Source organism: Lynx canadensis, chromosome A2, assembly GCF_007474595.2.
Source record: "Lynx canadensis isolate LIC74 chromosome A2, mLynCan4.pri.v2, whole genome shotgun sequence".
Classification (NCBI taxonomy): domain Eukaryota; kingdom Metazoa; phylum Chordata; class Mammalia; order Carnivora; family Felidae; genus Lynx; species Lynx canadensis.
Window position 1 is genome coordinate 114,932,432 of NC_044304.2, and position 19,192 is coordinate 114,951,623.

Here is a 19,192-nt window from a genome sequence, read left to right on the forward strand (position 1 = left end):
TATTCCAACAAATTCATATTCATTGCCTCCTTGCAACTAAGCAGACTGGGAACCAGGGGGAGAGTAGGGTGTGTCACCATACAAAGGAAAAGACAGTTGTAGGATTTTGTGGGGAAGATGGATTTTAGGTAAAATTTGGTAAGCTCGAAGCAAAGCAGAGTTGTGTGTAAAGGCATCAACATCCAATCTGGACTGAGAAGTGGATGTAGGGTCGTTTTCTTGGAAACTACAAAATTAAGAAAAATATGGAATGCTCTTTTCAGGAACCTGAAGTTCCACACCTGGGTAGAAATCGATGCTACTTCTCTGTCTTCGCTCCTCCAAGGAAGAGTGGGATGTTTCATTCTTAAGAAAACAATTTCAAATAGCGGTGTTTATGTGGACTTTATTTTTTTTTTCAACGTTTTTTATTTATTTTTGGGACAGAGAGAGACAGAGCATGAACGGGGGAGGGGCAGAGAGAGAGGGAGACACAGAATCGGAAACAGGCTCCAGGCTCTGAGCCATCAGCCCAGAGCCCGACGCGGGGCTCGAACTCACGGACCGCGACATCGTGACCTGGCTGAAGTCGGACGCCCAACCGACTTCGCCACCCAGGCGCCCCTATGTGGACTTTAAACAACTAACTTTCTCAGTGTAAGAATGTAGTGTTTATAGGAGTTGTTATGATACTTTTCAGTTGCTGTCTGTCCTTGAAGGAACCAGTTTCCTGTTAACCTTATAACTGGCTTTATGTGTTACCCACCTGATGAATGGCTGGGCAGATTTTTGCTTCCTCAACAGCAGAAATGAAAAGTACGACTCGGTCTCTCAAACTACAAGTACTCCTGTCCTCCAGGGCCTTGCTGAAGATCTGTTTCCTTAACCTGCTTTCTTCTCATTTCCGACCCTCAAGCCTCCCTTAAAGTCGGAGGCCTAGTACCACGAGCAAACACGCCTCTTTCTCCGCGTTAACCATCCAAACATTCCGCTTTCCCAAGACAAGCTCTGTGAGTGGGGGCCGCCCCGTTCTTCTCAAACCCTATTGGGTAAAACCCACGCCTCTCATCCCAGGGCGGGACAAGAGAGAAAGGGGCGCGAGAAGATGACATCACGGTAGCGGGGTGGGACCTGTGGTTGCATTGGGCTCTCCTTCTGCTGAGGGTGCCGCCTGAAGACCGTTCCGTGGGCGACGCCGTCGCTATGACCATTTGTCAATTCTTCCTTCAAGGCCGGTGCCGCTTTGGAGACCGGTGCTGGAACGAACATCCCGGCGCCGGGGGTGCGGGCGGGGGACGGCAGCAACAGCCCTCAGGTGACGTTCTCCCCGGTCCTACGCCGGTAGCCGACTAGGGGAAGGCCTGGCCCGGGGCTCGTCCGGTTGGGAACGGGCGTCAGGCGTGAGGCCCGCCACTAGGCTTTGCGGCGCTGTGCACCAGTCCGGTGACGCTGAGTTGCTCGCGTCGTCCCCTCTTCAGCCCCGCCCACCGGGCTGGGTTCAGGTTCTCTCCGACGCTTTTATTAGCTTGTTAGTCCCTGGGTTGTTTTTTGTTGAGGGGATGAAGACAGGGACTTGGCCTTTGTTACTAATGCGAAACAATGAGTTTTTAGGTCGGGAGTACGTGGAAAGCTACCTTGTCTGTGGGTGGTAATGGTCCGGAGAATTGGTGTAGGTCGACCCAGATGCCTCCTTGCTTTACTACCCTTCTGAGTACTTTATTTTTTTCCCTTGTCACCTTAAATATAATTTTTACCAAACTTTTTTCCAGAGAGAGGCTAGCAACTGGGGTCAGAGCCTGGATTCTTAACTTTGGAGAAGTTGCAAACTCCTTTCAAAATCTAATAATAGCTAAAAGGTATACCCCAGGTGAATGTACGTGTTCATAACATTGGGGGTAAAATTAGAAGGGTGGGATGCCCAGTTAAGAACTGTGAGTTATGAGGGAAGGGGGGGTGGAGGACCGCGTTGACCTACTATCTGGGCCTTAGTGATTGTCAAAGTTTTTGGAATATTTAAGCCAATCGTGGATGATGTGAAAGGATGGTGTTCAAGATGAGGAGGGAACAAAAATGAAACCATATTACAATGCAAAGTTTTAAAGTTCAGATGAATAGTTAGGTTTTATTTTCTAAGGATTGACGGTAGCCTTTGACAGTGTCACAAGATGCTGACCACCTCTCCTACTCTTCCTTCCCTTCCCTCTTGTGGGACTGTTCATCCAACTCTTCATGTTGCATTGTGGTTTCACGTCTGATCCCTCCTCGTCTTGGAGACAGTCCTTTTGCATCACCCACCATTAGTCTAGTGAATATTCCAAATCAAAAATTATGACTCGGGGTTTGATAAATGTGAGTGTATATCCTAGAAAAACCACTTAATATTTGACATTCTTTGAAGACTCACTCTAAATGTAGTAATTAAAAAATAAATGTTGAATGGATTAATGGTTGAAGAAAGTGTAAATGAAACTCATTAAGTAAACAGTGTATTTAGTTCCCAGAAAGGAATGCTTCTAGAATTAATAAGTGAAGGCCAAAAGCTATATACAAAAGAAAGAATGAATTTCTTCAGGGTGTCATCCCCCAAAGGATTTGAAACTTCAGAAAAATAAAATACCATTAACCCTTACATGAGGAATCTGGCCCAGCAATCTGCTCCTTTTTCTCATTGGTTTTATTAAGTAGTTTTAGAAATGGGAGATGAATTTTCAAGAAGGAATATATCTCCCATCACTCCAGTTTTTAATATATTTCATGGCATATCTCCTAATTCAGTCAAAAACAAGGTGAATTATCTTGGCCCCCACTAGGAAGTGATGAGTAAATGAGGTACTTTAAGTGAGAAGATTTTTTTAAATACAGCGAGGAGAGAGTCCTCTTGGCTCATTTCAATAATTATGAAATATTAGAATCTGCTCATAATAGAACTCAATGCATTTTATTCACATGTAAATTATAATCTCCCTATGAAAGAGAGGTGGGTAATGGTGTTTTCCCAGAGGGAAGATGGAGTCAAATAGATTTAAGCATCTATTCAAGGACAGAGGGTAGGATCTAATTTTTTATATTCAACAAACTCTTTAATACATTGTTCATTTTTCAGACTTTACTGCTGTGTAAGGGCCCAGTAGGAGAGCAAAAAATGGTAAAGACAGAACTTTTTATCCTGAAGGAGCTTATGATCTAAGATAGATCCCAAATCCATTATCAAGCAATTGTTTATTTAATAAGCTTATATCATCTTAACTTAGTAATATATCATTATTTTTCTATGGATTTACAGGCCTCTCAACCTTTTTAAGCAAACAAACAAAAAATGCCACTAGACCATTACATGATGTGTTGGTTACAAGTAAATATATAAATCAAAAATGAAGGATTTTGTGATTTAAAATGAGTGGAAATGTGCTTCTTAAATCTTTGCATAATGTCTGCACATAATAAGGCAAAATGTAATGAAATTTTTAGAGTTTTAAAAAAGGAGTTGCCAATAAAATTGTTTTGTTTGTTTGTTTTCAGGTAGTAACAGACGTGGATGGAATCCCTCCAGCCAGAGATACTCCAGTGTTATCCAGCCATCCAGCTTCTCCAAATCCACACCATGGGGGGGCAGCAGAGATCAAGAAAAGCCATCTTTCAGTTCTTCGGATTCTGGAGCTTCAAATAGCAGGAACAGGGGGTTTGGACTATCCCAGAATCCATTTGCTTCACCCAGCTCTGATGAGCAGAAAGATGAAAAGAAACTTCTGTAAGTGGAAGCCTTCAGAAAAACTAACTACCCATTTGCTTATTTTTTTCAAAAGTACCTATAATATTTTCTTTAAAAAAGAAGTAATACATTATTAAAAAATCAGAATAAGCAAAAAGAAGAAAAAGCACCCATGATCCTATTACTCAGAGATAACTATTTTGCATATGTCACAGTAGACTTTATTTCACTTAAAAATGTACTACCTTGGGGCACCTGGGTGGCTCAGTCAGTTGATCATCCAACTGGATTTCAGCTCAGGTCATGATCCCAGGGTCATGGGCCTGAGCCCCACATCAGGCTCCACGCTGTGGAGCCTGCTTGAGATTCTCTCTCTCTCTCTCTCTGTCTCTCTCTCTCTCTCCCTCTCTCCCTTTCCCTGACTTACACACTCTCTCTCTCTAAAGTAAAAATTAAAAAAAATATTGGTCACCTTACCATACCAGTACAGTGACTCTCAGGGCTAATTTTTTTTCCCACTTTTCTATGGCTAACACTATATTGTGAATATCTTTCTAAAGTAGTTCTGTTTAAATTTGTTGCAAATTATGAGGTCTTTGCAAAGTATGAGGTAATTTAAGCTATTTGTAATCTTGGTGGTACTTACAACATCTGGCATTTTTCTTTCTAAAATTTTTATTTCACCTACCCCATTGAAACTGATTTCATTTGATTTCCTTCATTACTGTGGAGTATATTCCTTATGATTTCTTGATCATGGTAGAATGTATGACTGGTGCCAAAATATTCCCTGACTCTCTGTAACTGTTGCCTCAGCTCCCCACTTGAGGACAGAACTTAAATATACTTGTTAGTCTTTTATTTCCCGTAATAAATTAGAACAAGTGGTAAACATTTTGAGCCATGTACTACATACAATTGATTTTTTAAAGGTAAAAGAGCAAACAAAGCCTTCCTTCCTATATTTGATGTTGTAAAATAATTTAAAAATTATTTAAAATTCTGTGATAGCTAAAATTTTATTAATTGTAGCTTTTTGGATAGTGGAGGGAAACATTTAATTTAGAGTCAAATCTGTCCACACCTTTGCCAATAAAATAACTATATGGACATGGGTCTGTTTTCCGTTCTGCAAAATATGAGAATTAAACAAAATGGTCTCTAAAATCCTGCCCACTTTATTATTTTTTTTTAATTTTTTTAAACATTTATTTATTTTTGAGACAGAGAGAGAGCATGAACGGGGGAGGGTCAGAGAGAGGGAGACACAGAATCCGAAACAGGCTCCAGGCTCCGAGCTGTCAGCAGAGCCTGACGCGGGGCTCGAACTCACGGACCACGAGATCATGACCTGAGCCGAAGTTGGCCGCTTAACCGACTGAGCCACCCAGGCGCCCCAAATCCTGCCCACTTTAAAAAGTTTAAGGTTCTGGGTGCCTGGCTGGCTTTACGTGGCTGAAGTGTCTGATTTGATCCCAGTTCAGGTCTTGATCTCAGGGTAGTGAGTTCAAGCCCTGCATTGGGCTCCCCGCTGGGCTTGAAGCTTACTTAAAAAAAAATTTTTTTTTAACAAATTAAATAAGGGGACATCTGAATGCCTTGGTCAGTTAAGTGTCTGACTCTAGGTTTGAGCTCAGGTCATAATCTAACAGTTCGTGAGTTTGAGCCCTACATCGGCTCCTCACTGATGGCACAGAGCCTATTTGGGATTCTATCTTTCCCTCTCAGAGTTTCTGCCCGTCCTCTGCTCATTCTCTCTCTCTTTCAAAATAAATAAATAAACTTCAAATACATACATACATACATACATACATACATACATAAAATTAAAATGTCATGGTTCTGTATTACTCATATGGTGCTTTGTGTCTTTTTCCAGTTAAATGGCCATTGATGTTTATGATAACAAAGATTAAAGTTAGTATTGTATATCTTATTGTATTTTAGTTCTTTAAATATGTATAGTTGGATAGTTCTCATTTAATAAATGTATTGGTTAATGGTTCAGCTTACTAGAAAACCAAAACTATAAACTTTTTTGGTATTATATTTTTTTGTTTTAATTTTTTAAAATTATTTTTTAATATTTATTTATTGTTGAGAGAGAGACACAGAGTTCGAGCAGGAGAGGGGCAGGGAGAGAGGCAGACACAATCTGAGCAGGCTCCCAGCTCTGAGTTGCCAGCACAGAGGCCAACGCAGGGCTTAAGCTCACAAGCCATGAGATCATGACCTGAGCTGAAGTTGGCTGCTTAACTGACTGAGCCATGCAGGTGCCCCCTATTTTCATTTTTAATGTTTATTCATTTTTGAGAGAGAGAGAGAGAGAGAGAGAGACAGAGTATGAGTGGGGAGGGGCAGAGAGAGGGGGAGTCACAAAATCTAAAGCAGGCTCCAGGCTCTGAGCTGTCAGCACAGAGCCCGACGCAGGGCTTGGACCCAAGAACCACAAGATCATAGCCTGAGCTGCAGTCAGACCTTTCACTGACTGATCCACCCAGGCGCCCCTAATTTTTTTTATTTTAAAGAGCTCTCGAGCAAAGGAGAGGGGTACAGGGAGGGAAAGAGACAGAGATAGAGGATCCCAAGCAGGCTCCCCACTCAGTGTGGAGTCCAACACAGCAATGGGATAATGACCTGACCCAAACCAAGAGTCAGATGTTCAACCAACTGAGCCACCCAGGTACCCCAATATTACAATATTTAAAATCATGAAATATAGTTCTTATTCTATAAATTCTGCTTTAAAGAATACTCTTCAGGGGCGCCTGGGTGGCGCGGTCGGTTAAGCGTCCGACTTCAGCCAGGTCACGATCTCGCGGTCCGTGAGTTCGAGCCCCGCGTCGGGCTCTGTGCTGACTGCTCAGAGCCTGGAGCCTGTTTCCGATTCTGTGTCTCCCTCTCTCTCTCTGCCCCTCCCCCGTTCATGCTCTGTCTCTCTCTGTCCCAAAAATAAATAAACGTTGAAAAAAAAAAATTAAAAAAAAAAAAAAAAAGAATACTCTTCAGAAAATACAATTGAAAAAATCTGAAATTATATGTTTACTATAATTTACAATTTGAGTCATTGAAAATTATAAACAATAAATTTTAACAAGCAGATTAAAAAGTTCCTTTGCTCTTTTTTTTCCAGAGAAGGAATTATAAAAGATATGGAAGTTTGGGAATCATCAGGGCAGTGGATGTTTTCTGTTTATTCGCCAGTGAAAAAGAAGCCTAATATTTCAGGTAATTGAGAAATTGTGTTTTATAACTCTTAGTTTCTTTTTTTTTTTTTTTTTTTTTTTTTTAACGTTTATTTATTTTTGAGACAGAGAGAGGCAGAGCATGAACGGGGGAGGGTCAGAGAGAGAGGGAGACACAGAATCTGAAGCAGGCTCCAGGCTCTGGGCCATCATCAGCCCAGAGCCCGACGCGGGGCTCGAACTCACGGACCGTGAGATCGTGACCTGAGCTGAAGTCGGACGCTTAACCGACTGAGCCACCCAGGCGCCCCGGTATAACTCTTAGTTTCTAAAACGAAGGTCATGCTTAATAAACTAATCTCAAACTTAGCTACAGTTAGGAGAGTTTAGACATTGTTTAAAGTATTCCATTTTTCTGGCGGAACTTCATAATTCAGAGATAGAGATTAGAAGATACAGTTTTTTGAGGGGGCGCCTGGGTGGCTCAGTCGGTTGAGCATCCGATCATGATCATGACCGGTGATGATCTCGCGGTCTGTGAGTTCGAGCCCCGCGTCGGGGTCTGTGCTGACAGCTCAGAGCCTGGAACCTGCTTCGGATTCTTTGTCTCCCTCTCTCTCTGCCCCTCCCCCGCTCATGCTCTGTATCTTTCTGTCAAAAATAAATAAACATTAAAAAAATTAAAAGAAGATACAGTTTTTTTAAAGTATGTAGTTCTCATGGGAAAATAGTGAAATCAGGACCCACCCCAATTCCAATTCTGTAAGCCCCAAAGAGTCTCTGCCTTCTTGGTTCCCTATAGGTACAACTTTCAAAACTCTTAGCTGCTAACAGTGAATAGAAGATTCACATCGTTTTTGTCATTAAGGCCTTGGCTGCCTGATTCTCTTCTCCCTTCCCTGTATTTCCTTCCAAAGATAGTTATTTTTTGTAAAGCATGTTGAGACCTATTCTGGAGATAGCATGTGAAGGTAAAGAGCTTTAGCTTGGCTACAGGGATAGCATTTCTTTAGAATACCCTTTTTCCTCCCTGTTTTCTTTTGTGCGTAGTCCCTAAGCCCTTTCTGAACTCAAACCTAGAGCACCACACTTTTCTAATCCTATTTTGGGTGGTCCTGGGACCTCTGTGCTGTTGAGTAAATAGCAAGTACCTCGCAGATGAGAGCCCCTGCAATCCCTCAGAACTCTGGGATCCCTACTCTGTCTCAGCTCTGCCTGCTTATTCCCTCTGAGCATTTGTCACACCAGTCCTTAGTTATTTATTCACTCAGCTGTTCAACAAAATATTTACTGAATTTCCTTTGTGCCAGGCCCTATTCTAAGTTCTAAGAATATAGTGATGAGCAGGATAGACAAGTTCCCATGCTTACAAAGCTTATGTTCTTGAGGGAGGGAGACAGTAAATAATACAAATAAATCAGATAGTTTTAGATAGTGTTTTCTATAAAGAAAATAAAGAAGTACTGAACCTTTTTTAATCAGTTTGGAATTAAACCTAATGTCTAATGCCCTAAAGCAATGGTTCTCAAACTGTGGAATATAGATTCCTACGAAGGATTGCCAGATAAAATATGGGACACTCGGTTAAATTTAAATTCTTTTTTATTTAGGTAAACAAAATATTTTTAGTATATGAAATCCCATGTAATATTTAGGACATACTTATACTAAAAAAGTATTTGTTATATATCTGACATTGAGATTTAACTGGGAATCCTGCATTTTTTTTAATGTTTATTTTGAGAGAGAGAGAGAGAGAGAGTGCTTGTACACGGGGGAGAGGTGGGGGTGGTGAGGACAGAGGATCTGAAGTGGATTCTGCGTTGACAGCAGGGAGCCCAGTGCAGGCTTTGAACTCTCGAACTGTGAGATCATGACCTGAGCCGAAGTCAAACAATCAACTGAGCCACCCAGACACCCCTGGGCATCCTGTATTATTTGCTAAATCTGGCAGCCCTATTCCTGAGACCCTTTTAAAGGTTGTACAAATTTGGGGTGCCTAGGTGGCTCAGTCAGTTGAGCGTCCAACTGTTGATTTGGGCTCAGGTTATGATCTCACAGTTTGTGAGATCCAGCCCCACGGTGGGCTCTGTGCTGACAGCATAGAGCCTGCTTGAGATTCTCTCTCTCCTTCTCCCCCTGCCCTCCCCTTCTCACTTGTACTTGAGTGCACACACACATGCTTTCTGTCAAACTTTTTTTAATTTTTTTTTTCAACGTTTATTTATTTATGGGACAGAGAGAGACAGAGCATGAACGGGGGAGGGGCAGAGAGAGAGGGAGACACAGAATCGGAAACAGGCTCCAGGCTCTGAGCCATCAGGCCAGAGCCTGACGCGGGGCTCGAACTCACGGACCGCGAGATCGTGACCTGGCTGAAGTCGGACGCTTAACCGACTGCGCCACCCAGGCGCCCCTGTCAAACTTTTTTTAAAAAGCCTCTACAGGAGCGCCTGGGTGGCTCAGTCGGTTAAGCGTCCGACTTTGGCTCAGGTCGTGATCTCAAGGTATGTGAGTTCAAGCCCCGCATTAGGCTCTCTGTGTCAGCATGGAGCCCACTTCAGATCCTCCCTCGCACTCTCTCTCTCTGCCCCTTCCCTGCACTCTCTCTCTCTCTCTCTCTCTCTCTCAAAAATAAACTTTTAAAAAAAATAAATTTTAAAAAATTTTCAAAAGGCTCTACAAATTCAAAAATATTTTCATAATAATACCAAGACATTAATTGCCATTTCACTCTGTTGACATTTGCACTGTTGGTGCAAAAGCATTGATGGGTCAAACTCCTTGTATCTTAGCATAAATCAAGGCAGAGGCAACATAACTGTACTAGCAGACTACAGTAGTCAATAAAAAAAATTTTTTTTTTTAATTTTTATGAGTAATCTCTACACCTAACATGGGACTTGAACTCCGGACCCTGAGGTCAAAAGTCACATGCTCTTCTGACCAAGCCAGCCAGGCACCCCAATAAAAAAAACTTTTTAATGCCATTTTCACTTAAAGTTTTTGATGAAGAGGTAAAAATACTGATTTTATTAATCACGACCGTTGAGTGTACACCTTAAAAAAAATTTTTTTTTAATGTTTATTTATTTTTGAGAAAGAGAGAGAGAGAGAGAGACAGAATGTGAGCGGGGCAGGGGCAGAGACAGAGGGGGAGACACAGAATCTGAAGCAGGCTCCAGGCTCCGAGCTGTGAGCACAGAACCCAACGTGGGGCTTAAGCTCACGAACTGCAAGATCATGACCTGAGCCGAAGTCAGTCACTTAACCAACTGAGCCACCCAGGCGCCCCACACTATTTTTTAGAGAGAGAGAGACAGAGACAGAGAGAGAACAAATCAAGCAGGCTCCACACTCAGCACTGAGCAGCATGCGGGGCTCCATCCCATGACCCTGGGATCATGACCCGAGCTGAAATCAAAAGTCAGATGTTCAACTGACTGAGCCACCCAGGTGTCCTGTATGCACACTTTTTTTAATCTGTGTGACAAAATGAGAAGCACACATGAAATGCTTCTGCCACGTACTCAGATATGATGGTTATCTTCCTTGAGGGAAGACACGAGTGATCCTTTGAGTTGTGAGCTGAACCAGCCACTTTTTCCATAGACCGTTTTTACTTGAAAGAATGACTGACAGCTATGGTTATCTAGACTTAGGAATTTGGCAGCATTTTCTAAAAAAACAAATGGAGTGAGTTTGTTGCTTCAAAGAAAACAACTGTTTATTGCCAGTGACAAAATTCAACTTTCATGTGAGAATTAGAATTATGGAAAACTGTTTTCTGCCACTATCAGCTTGATGACTTAAATATCTCTTTAAGTCTCTTCTGATGAGATGGACAGTGACATTAACAAATAAGAGTTTTTTGATATTGTAAAATGGCATGTGGCAATATTTGAAAGTTCTAGATGACTCAATGAACCAGTAGTTTCTAAATGACAATGTACGATGTTATAAAAACATGCATGGCTGAAAAATTCATTCTAAGCACAAGATAAACCACTGGATTTAATATAATAATACAAAAAGTTAATTAATATTAAGGCTTAAATTTACATTATAGCTAAACTTGTAAGAACCTAACACCACAGTTACCTGAAAAGATTATTAAAGTCCTCCTTCCCAACTCCCTATCTGTGTTAGAACAGATTTTCTTCATACACTTCAGCCAGGTAGTATATTGCAACAGACTGAATGTAGAAGTAGATATAATAATCCAGCAGTCTTCTCTTAAACCAAACATTAAAAAAATTTACAAACAGACCCTCCATCAGCAAAGAGATGATGACTCACTGAAAGCTCAAAAGAGGGTTAGCATTTTTTAGCAATAAAATATTTTTACATTAAAGTATGCAAAAAAACATTTACAAACATAAAACAGTGCCATCATCTCACTAAATTTTTATTTTTTGCTTGAAAAATAGTTTTTTTCATTTATGTTGATATGTAATTCAACATATGTTGAATTCTGGCATTCTTATTTTTATGTGAATTAATAAGTATGTTCTATTATTTCTTATTTTTCATTTTAAATATGGTAAATATGTATATTATAACCTATATAAGCAAAAGCTCTTTGGCATTGTTAATGATTTTTAAGAATATAAATGGGTTTTGAGACCAAAAAGTTGGAGAACTGTTCTTAGACATCAGTTGTAATGAATTAACTCTCTATGCATCTAAAATGATACTGCTTTTTTACCCCCTTGGGATAACTGTGAAAATAGTCACTCAGATAATTTTCTGTGTTCTGTGGTTCAGATGAGGAACAGCTGGAAGGAGGATAAAGTAACTGGAGGGACAGTTTTTCTTTAGAGTAAGTTATCCATTCTTACAAAGCAGGATTGGAGCGGAGTCCTAAGTGAGAAGAAGGTGTCTCTTATGGGAAGATTTGGGGAAAGCATTCCTGGCAGTAGGAATAGCTAGTGCACAGACCCTTGTAGGAACAAGATTGGCAAGTTTGAAGACAAGTGAGGCCAGAACCCCTGGAGGAGAGTGAATGAGAGAAAGAGTAATAGGACATAAGGCCATAGAGTCAGCCAAGAGCCAGATCATGTTGGACTAACTGTACAGGACAGCCATGTGGAGCTTTAAGCAGAAGGACATGATCTGATTAGAAAAAACTCAGTTGGACTGTTGTATGAAAGAAGTGGTCTGTAGGGAGTGCTGTGGGGTGAAAACTAAAATAGTGGCAAGGAGATGAGTTAGGAGACAAATGCTGGTGACTGACTGGGTTAGAATCACTAGCAGTGGAGACAGAATTGGTCAAATTCGTAGTGCATTTTGGAATTAGAACTTGGCAGGATGCTGATTAATTAGATGTGGGGAAAGAGATAAATACAAGGAGATTCCTAGGTTTTTTGGCCTGAACAGTTATTAAAGATGGTATAACGACAAGTTGTTAGAGGGAATCCAAGGTTCTAATTTGAACATTTAGTCTTTTCTTTATTCTGGGGTGTAGAAGTCCATGGAGTTAATGATATCTGGGTTACAAGTAATTATCTGTAGGAAATATCCTGAATGTTGTTTTTCTTTTCTTAAAAAGTTTCCTAATTATAAATTTACAGCTGTTGGCATAGAAAACTTGAAAAACACAGAAATACATAAATAAAATAAAGATCACCTGGTGTCACAAAGATAACTATAATATTTCAGATTATTCCTTTCAAAATACGCACACACAACCATATTTCCTGTTTGTATATATATAATTAGGACCATAATCTAGTTTTGTATTCTACTTTGTTGTTTTCAGTTTGTCTCTATTACTAAAAATACTAGAATGAACACCTTCATACATAAAACTCTTTGATTATAGGTCTGATTATTTTCTGAGGTTAAATCCTAGAAATTCTATTAAGGACAGAAGGTACAAACATATTTAAGGCATTTGACACGTACTGACAATTGTCCTCCTAGAAAAGTGCCTTTCTGGTTCCCTTAAAGGCAATTTAGGAGAATGTCAATTTTACCACACCCTTACTAACAATAAATACCATCCATTTTTAATTTTTGCCATCAAGTAAAGTATCTTATCTGTATTTTAAGTTGTATTTTTAAATTGAACTTTTTTTTTAAAGAATTTTTTTTAAGTTAGTCATTTATTTTGAGAGAGGGACAGAGAGATCAAGTCAGGGAGGGGCAGAGAGAGGGAGAGAGAGAATCCCAAGCAGGCTCCACACTGTTAGCACAGAGCCCTATGTGGGGCCCAAACTTACCAATTGAGATCATGACCTGAGCAGAAACCAAGAGTCGGATGCTCAACTGACTGAGCCCCCCAGGCGCCCCTAAACTGAACTTTTTTATTTCACTTATTTACTGGCTATTTGAATTTTTTTGTGAATTGCCTGTTTATTATGTTTGCTCCTATTTGTTTGTCCTATGGATTTGTAAGTGTTGTTTACACATTGACATTAGCTCTTTTCCTGTCATATATGTTAAAGTTACTGTTTTCCATTTGCCTTTTAATTTTGCTTATTATAGTTTCTGGCATACAGAATATTATTTTAGACAGAAATTTGAACGTATATGTAGTTAACTCTTGTATTATTCCTTACACTCCATTTATCTTTAGAAAATTTCCCCCTTTAAATATCAAATATACAACTATATTTTATTTTAATCTTACACTTTATTAAACATATAGGCTTTGAAATTTTTCCTTATGATTATGAAAATTTTCTTATGATCAACGTTAGCATATATTCTTGTCTAGGACTTCTAGCTTTACTATACTATCAAAAGTACTGGTATTTATTTTAAAGATTCCAATTGATTCCTCACTTCAGGTTTTACAGACATTTCACCAGAGGAATTGAGGCTTGAATACCATAACTACTTAACCAGCAATAACTTACAGAGTTATGTAAGTTTGTTTCCTATTCATCTACCTTAATACCAGATTAGCTGTTAATTATAGTCTTCTCTGTTTGTAGTGGCTTGCTTGTACATTGGCAAAGTGGATGAGGTCTAATAATTTTTCTCAAGACAAGGCTATTTTTATTTTCTAAATTACTTTCTTTGAAATTGGTTGGTTATCTAAAATGGTAATAATATATTTTGACTATATAACTAGGAATGTCACTATTTTTCTTGCAAATTATCCAGTGATCGGTCATAGAAGTCAGACCCTTTCATCATTTGACACTTATGGAGCATCTGTTAGGTACAGACACCATGATGAATTCTAGAAAAGCAGTGAAATAAGACACAGTCTGTGGTACAGATTAACATTCTCACATATGAGATGTCAAAAAATAAAAAAGCTGGAGTTCAATAAGTTAGTGCTTAAAAGAAATGACATGAAGTGTATTTTTGTGTTGTTTACGGTCATGATCATGCATTTCAACTAGTATACATGTTTGTTCCCATCCAGATATAACTACCTCTGTGCTGCCACATTACTTGAAATTCTAAACCAGGTGACACAAGATTTTGGAGAACAGGGAGGGAACTATAGCTGGAGCATCTTGGGCAAATTGTACGAGTAATGGGCCATAAAAATGTTTTCTAAACTTGTGATTTTAGCAAATAAAGACATGAAGTTAGAGAGACTAACTTAAACACTCAGAATTGACTGATTATTTTTCTGTCTTCTCTCTTTAGCTAAATTCCCTCCAACAGTTAATAAATCAGTGGAGAAACAGAGTAAATGAACTGAAAAATCTAAATACATCGGCTAACATAGCTTCGGTGAGTATTGGGAGAGTTTTCTACAGGGAAGTGTCTTATCTATTACTTTTTTTGCAGAGAATTTCACTTTGGATTTAGAAAGCAAAGCTAAAGTTCTCTGTCAAGAATTATGATACACATTCTCAGGATTGTATCATTTAAAATCACAGTCCTGGAATTGCTTTCTCTCTGTTCCTCAGTCAGAAAAGCACAGGTAACTTTGCTTTCCTTAGGGTAAAGTTTTTGACTTAAGTAGTCTAGTTTTGAAAATGTTACATAAATTCAAATATACCAGGTTATTAGCATTTACAAAGAAATTGCCTTAAAAAATGATCTGAATACACATTTAGACTACTGTTTGCTTTTGTGACTGGAAAACACTCACCATCTATTCCCTGACCTATATAGAAATGCCTTTAGTAGATGTATACCCACTTGTCTCCAAAGATACATGATCCTGACTATAGCATATTCATTATCTTGGTCAATAAAGTTATGATGTTTTTATTCCCATTAAAACTTCTTAAGGACCTTATTTTGAAACAAGATATTTAGAGTTTCCCAGACGATTTATATCTCTACCTTCTAAAAAGGATATGATGGTTGTCACTGCCTAACTTAGTAAATGACTGTGTGACAGTTGCAGTGCTCCACCCCTTTCTTAAATATGTACTTCCTAAATAGACTCTTGGGTAAGCTAATTTCTCCACCATTTAGTTGTTATAATGCCATTTAAGTTTAGTAGGACTTCTTGAAGGATTCTGTCCGTACATGAGAGGTAGCCCACCATCACCATTACTGATGTAAAGGGGATAACTGAGTCCAAAGAACTACACAACTACCCTCAGGGTTAGAAGTTCCTTGCTCTTTGCCACTTTTCTGGGTGCCCCTCCATAGGTTAAGATCTTGGACAGCCCCACCCACAGTGGGCTTAGCATATATGAGTAGTTCATTCTTTATTCTTTTAATCCAGTGTATGAATATATGTTTATCTGTTTACCTGTTAATGAATATTACACTGAAGGAGAGAAGCTGGACCAAAAAAAAAAACAACTACATACTATGTGATTCCGTTTATATGAAACACTAAAGAAAACAAACCTCATCTATAGTGATAGGAGATGAGTTCTTCCCTGTACCTAGCGTTTGGGAGAGAGTTGACTGAAAAAAACACAAGGGAACTTTTAGAGGTGATGGAAATGTTCTAAATCTTGATTGTGGTGGTGACTAGAAGTTTGTCAAAACTCACTGAAATACATATATACGATGGATGCATCTTATTGCGTATAAACTATACCTCAATGAAATTGATTTTTAGAAAATGCTATTGAGGCTTCCAAATAAGAGAAATCATATCTGTTTGAGTTAGTTAGGAAAAACTTCTTGGAGGTAAGGAGTAAGGGAAAAGTTCCTTGAAAGGGATTTTAAAGGAGTGCCTGGCTGGCTCAGTCAGTAGAGCATCCGACTTTTGATCTCAGGGTCATGAGTTTGAACCTACATTGGGTGTAGAGATCACTTAAATAAATAAAACTTAAAAATAAAATAAAGGGAGATTGAGATTTCACTATGCAGAGATGAAAGATATTTCTAGAGTAGAAAATAGTAAGAACATAAAGTATTTTCAAGGAATAGGAAATGTTCAATAGATTTTAATAGTAAGTTTTTAATTATGTAATTGTGAATCAATTCAGGCATCAGAATAAGTAGACTAGGTAGCCTCCAAAGGCCCTTTGCCTGAAATCTAGATTTTTTGATAATCAACCTAGTCATTAAAATGTATTATTAAATTTTTTTGTCTGATTTTAATATAAATTCATTGAAGAAATTTAGAAAATATTTTAGAAGCATAAGTAAAATTAAAATCACCCATAATTCATCACTCATAATTCATGAGTTGCTCTTAACTCATTGAAATTAGTCCATTTTTTCCTATGCGTATTCATATTGTGGGCATTTTTCTATGGTAAACATTTTTAAGTGCACATTTAAAAAAATTTTTTTAACGTTTATTCATTTTTGAGAGAGAGTTGGGGGGGCGGGGTGCGCAGAGAGAGAGGGAGACACAGGCCCAAGCAGGCTCCAGGCTCTGAGCTAGCTGTTCACACAGAACCCAATGCGGTGCTCAAACTCACAGAACATGAGATCGTGACCTGAGCTGAAGTCGGATGCTCAATCAACTGAGCCACCTATGCGCCTGGTAAGTGCACATTTTTAAAATTTAATTTGGCTGTGAATTGAGAATTATTCATCAACTAATTTATTATTTGCCTGCTTTTTTTTTTTTTTTACAGCTCTCAGATGTAAAGGGTGGAGTAAATCAAGCAGCAGCTACATTTGGATTTGGCAGTATGCAAGGAATAACATTTGGGCCACCAGGTAAATGATAAAGTGATGCAAGACTTTATCCATTTTGGAAACAGGATTTTAGAGGTTTCAGATCATAAAGTCTGAAGGTGTGTTTAGGGACATTAAATTACCATTGCAGATTCTACTGTCTTCCATAATGGAGTTTCAAAGAATTTGGCTCATCAGTCATTTGTGAAATGGAGGTCAGATGGAGCATGTTTTTTGAAAGACCCTATGGCTCAAGCTTTCAAAGTGTATTTTAGGAGTTTTTTCAAAAGTTTTATAGGAATACATAGTAACTGTTGTAGCAGCACCACAATTGAGGACCTTCTTTTCACTGTGTATAACAGCATAGTATTGTCTCACGTGGCAATACTGTGTCACTTTTTGTTTTGGGGTTTTTTTTAGTTTAAAGGACAAATTTTTTAAGTTAGGACACAGGTGAACAATGGTTCTTAGAGACAAATAAAAATGCAAAGTAGGACTGAGGGTTTCAACTGTCATAAAAAGTATGCAAAAAATGGCAACTCAGGAAAAATTTAGGCAAAACCTAGAGATGTCGATTATTAGAGTATGATTTCATCATATTCATCTTAGTTGAGAGCTGGAAGGGGCTTGAGAATCACTCCATCTATACAGGAGGAAACTGAGATGAAGTGACCACTCTGTATTTGCTTAAAAGAATATAGCTGGCGCGCCTGGGTGACTCAATCGGTTAAGCATCTGACTCTTGGATTTGGCTCAGGTCGTGATCTTGCGGTTGGTGAGATCACATCCTGCGTTTGTCTCTGCACTGACAGCATGGGGCCTGCTTGGGATTCTCTCTCCTCATCTCTCTCTGTCTCTTTCTCTCTCCCCCCTCCCCAAAATAAATATCTTTTTAAATTAAAAAATTTTTAAATAAAAGAATATAGCTGAGGAAAGAGTCTTTGATAATGGATATAGCTGATTTACTTGGGGCACACGAGCACAGAAAGCGAAAGTCCACCTCCTAATCCCAGAGGTTTCTCAAAGCTGTTTCCATGAGTGTGGATAATCATGGTACAAATGAGATCAGTACAGCAGAAAGACAGGACGACAGGGTTTTAATGGGTTTGTTCTAGCTGCTTCTTTTCACTTTTTCCAATAAAGCTTCTCAACATTCAAACATGGCAGAAATAAGAAAAAAAGGAGGGGTGGTTAATATGGTTACATTTTCTGACTTATCATAGGTTATTTTTTCCTTTTTCTGGTTTTTGTAGGTTTTCCAGTGCATAACAGCAGCAGTGCTAATGCTCAGAATTTTAGTTTTAAACCAAGCTCTGGATTTGCCTCTGCCGCTTCTGGAAGTCCTTCTGTGTTTGGGAATACTCCAGCGTTTGGAGCCGCACCCCCTGCCAGTTCTGCCATCACTACTTCCACTCCAACATTTGGATTTGGGAAACCTGCAATCACATCTGCTGCTTCATTTTCTTTTAAAAGTCCTGCAGCTTCCGGTTTTGGATCACCTGGATTTTCAGGATTTCCAGCTCCCATGGCAGCAGGCTCTGTTGGAGCCCCAGCCTTTGGAAGTGGCAATTCTGTGGCTGGTTTTGGTAATCTAGGCTCACATTCTCACAGTGCTTTTTCCAAGTCATCCAGTGACACCTTTGGAAATAGCAGCATATCCACCTCTTTACCAGTCTCAAATGGCAGCATCACAACAGATAATGTGTTATTCACACCCAAGGATCAACTAACAGCAGAAGAACTGGAGCAGTTTCAATCCAAGAAATTTACTCTGGGAAAAATTCCATTAAAGCCACCACCTGTGGAACTTCTAAATATCTGAAAGGACAATTTTAAATACAGAAAGAACAGCTCTTAAAGTTGTTTTGAGTGGTTCATATATAATTTCTCTGAGTGGTTCAAATATATACGTATATATGTACATATACACGTTTAAGGAATATAAGCTTTCAATAGTAACTTCAGGGGTTTTGAAATTCAATATTTTTTTCATAAAAAATACTCAAGAGGTTTTTTTTTTTTTTACTTTAATTATGAATGGAACTGGAAAAACTGTCCGTGTGCACTGAATAAAGTGCTTTTCTCATTCTACATCACTTTACTGTCATACCCTTTAAAGGTTTACCTGTAAACATTTTTTTTTTTTTTAGGAAGGAGATCTTTCCTAAAGCCATTAGGGGAAAAAATGCTTAAATATGTAGCTTATTTACCAAATAAACATCAGTAGCATCACTTTCCTTTATGTTAAAATTCTCTTAAAGAGAAATAAGTTTTTAAACGGCAAAAATGTATTTTTCAGGTCTGTGGA

At 38.9% G+C, this 19,192-nt stretch overlaps 1 protein-coding gene across 1 annotated transcript; it reads left to right on the forward strand.

Moving 5' to 3' along the window:
• The first annotated feature begins 1,095 nt into the window (after window positions 1-1,095).
• NUP42 (nucleoporin 42) lies at window positions 1,096-18,975 on the forward strand. The gene is made up of 7 exons (XM_030308098.1): window positions 1,096-1,294; window positions 3,499-3,727; window positions 6,822-6,916; window positions 13,668-13,744; window positions 14,485-14,571; window positions 16,842-16,926; window positions 18,138-18,975. The coding sequence occupies exons 1-7, from the start codon at window positions 1,183-1,185 to the stop codon at window positions 18,704-18,706; spliced, it is 1,254 nt and encodes a 417-aa protein (XP_030163958.1). The 5' UTR covers window positions 1,096-1,182; the 3' UTR covers window positions 18,707-18,975.
• The last annotated feature ends 217 nt before the right edge of the window (window positions 18,976-19,192 follow it).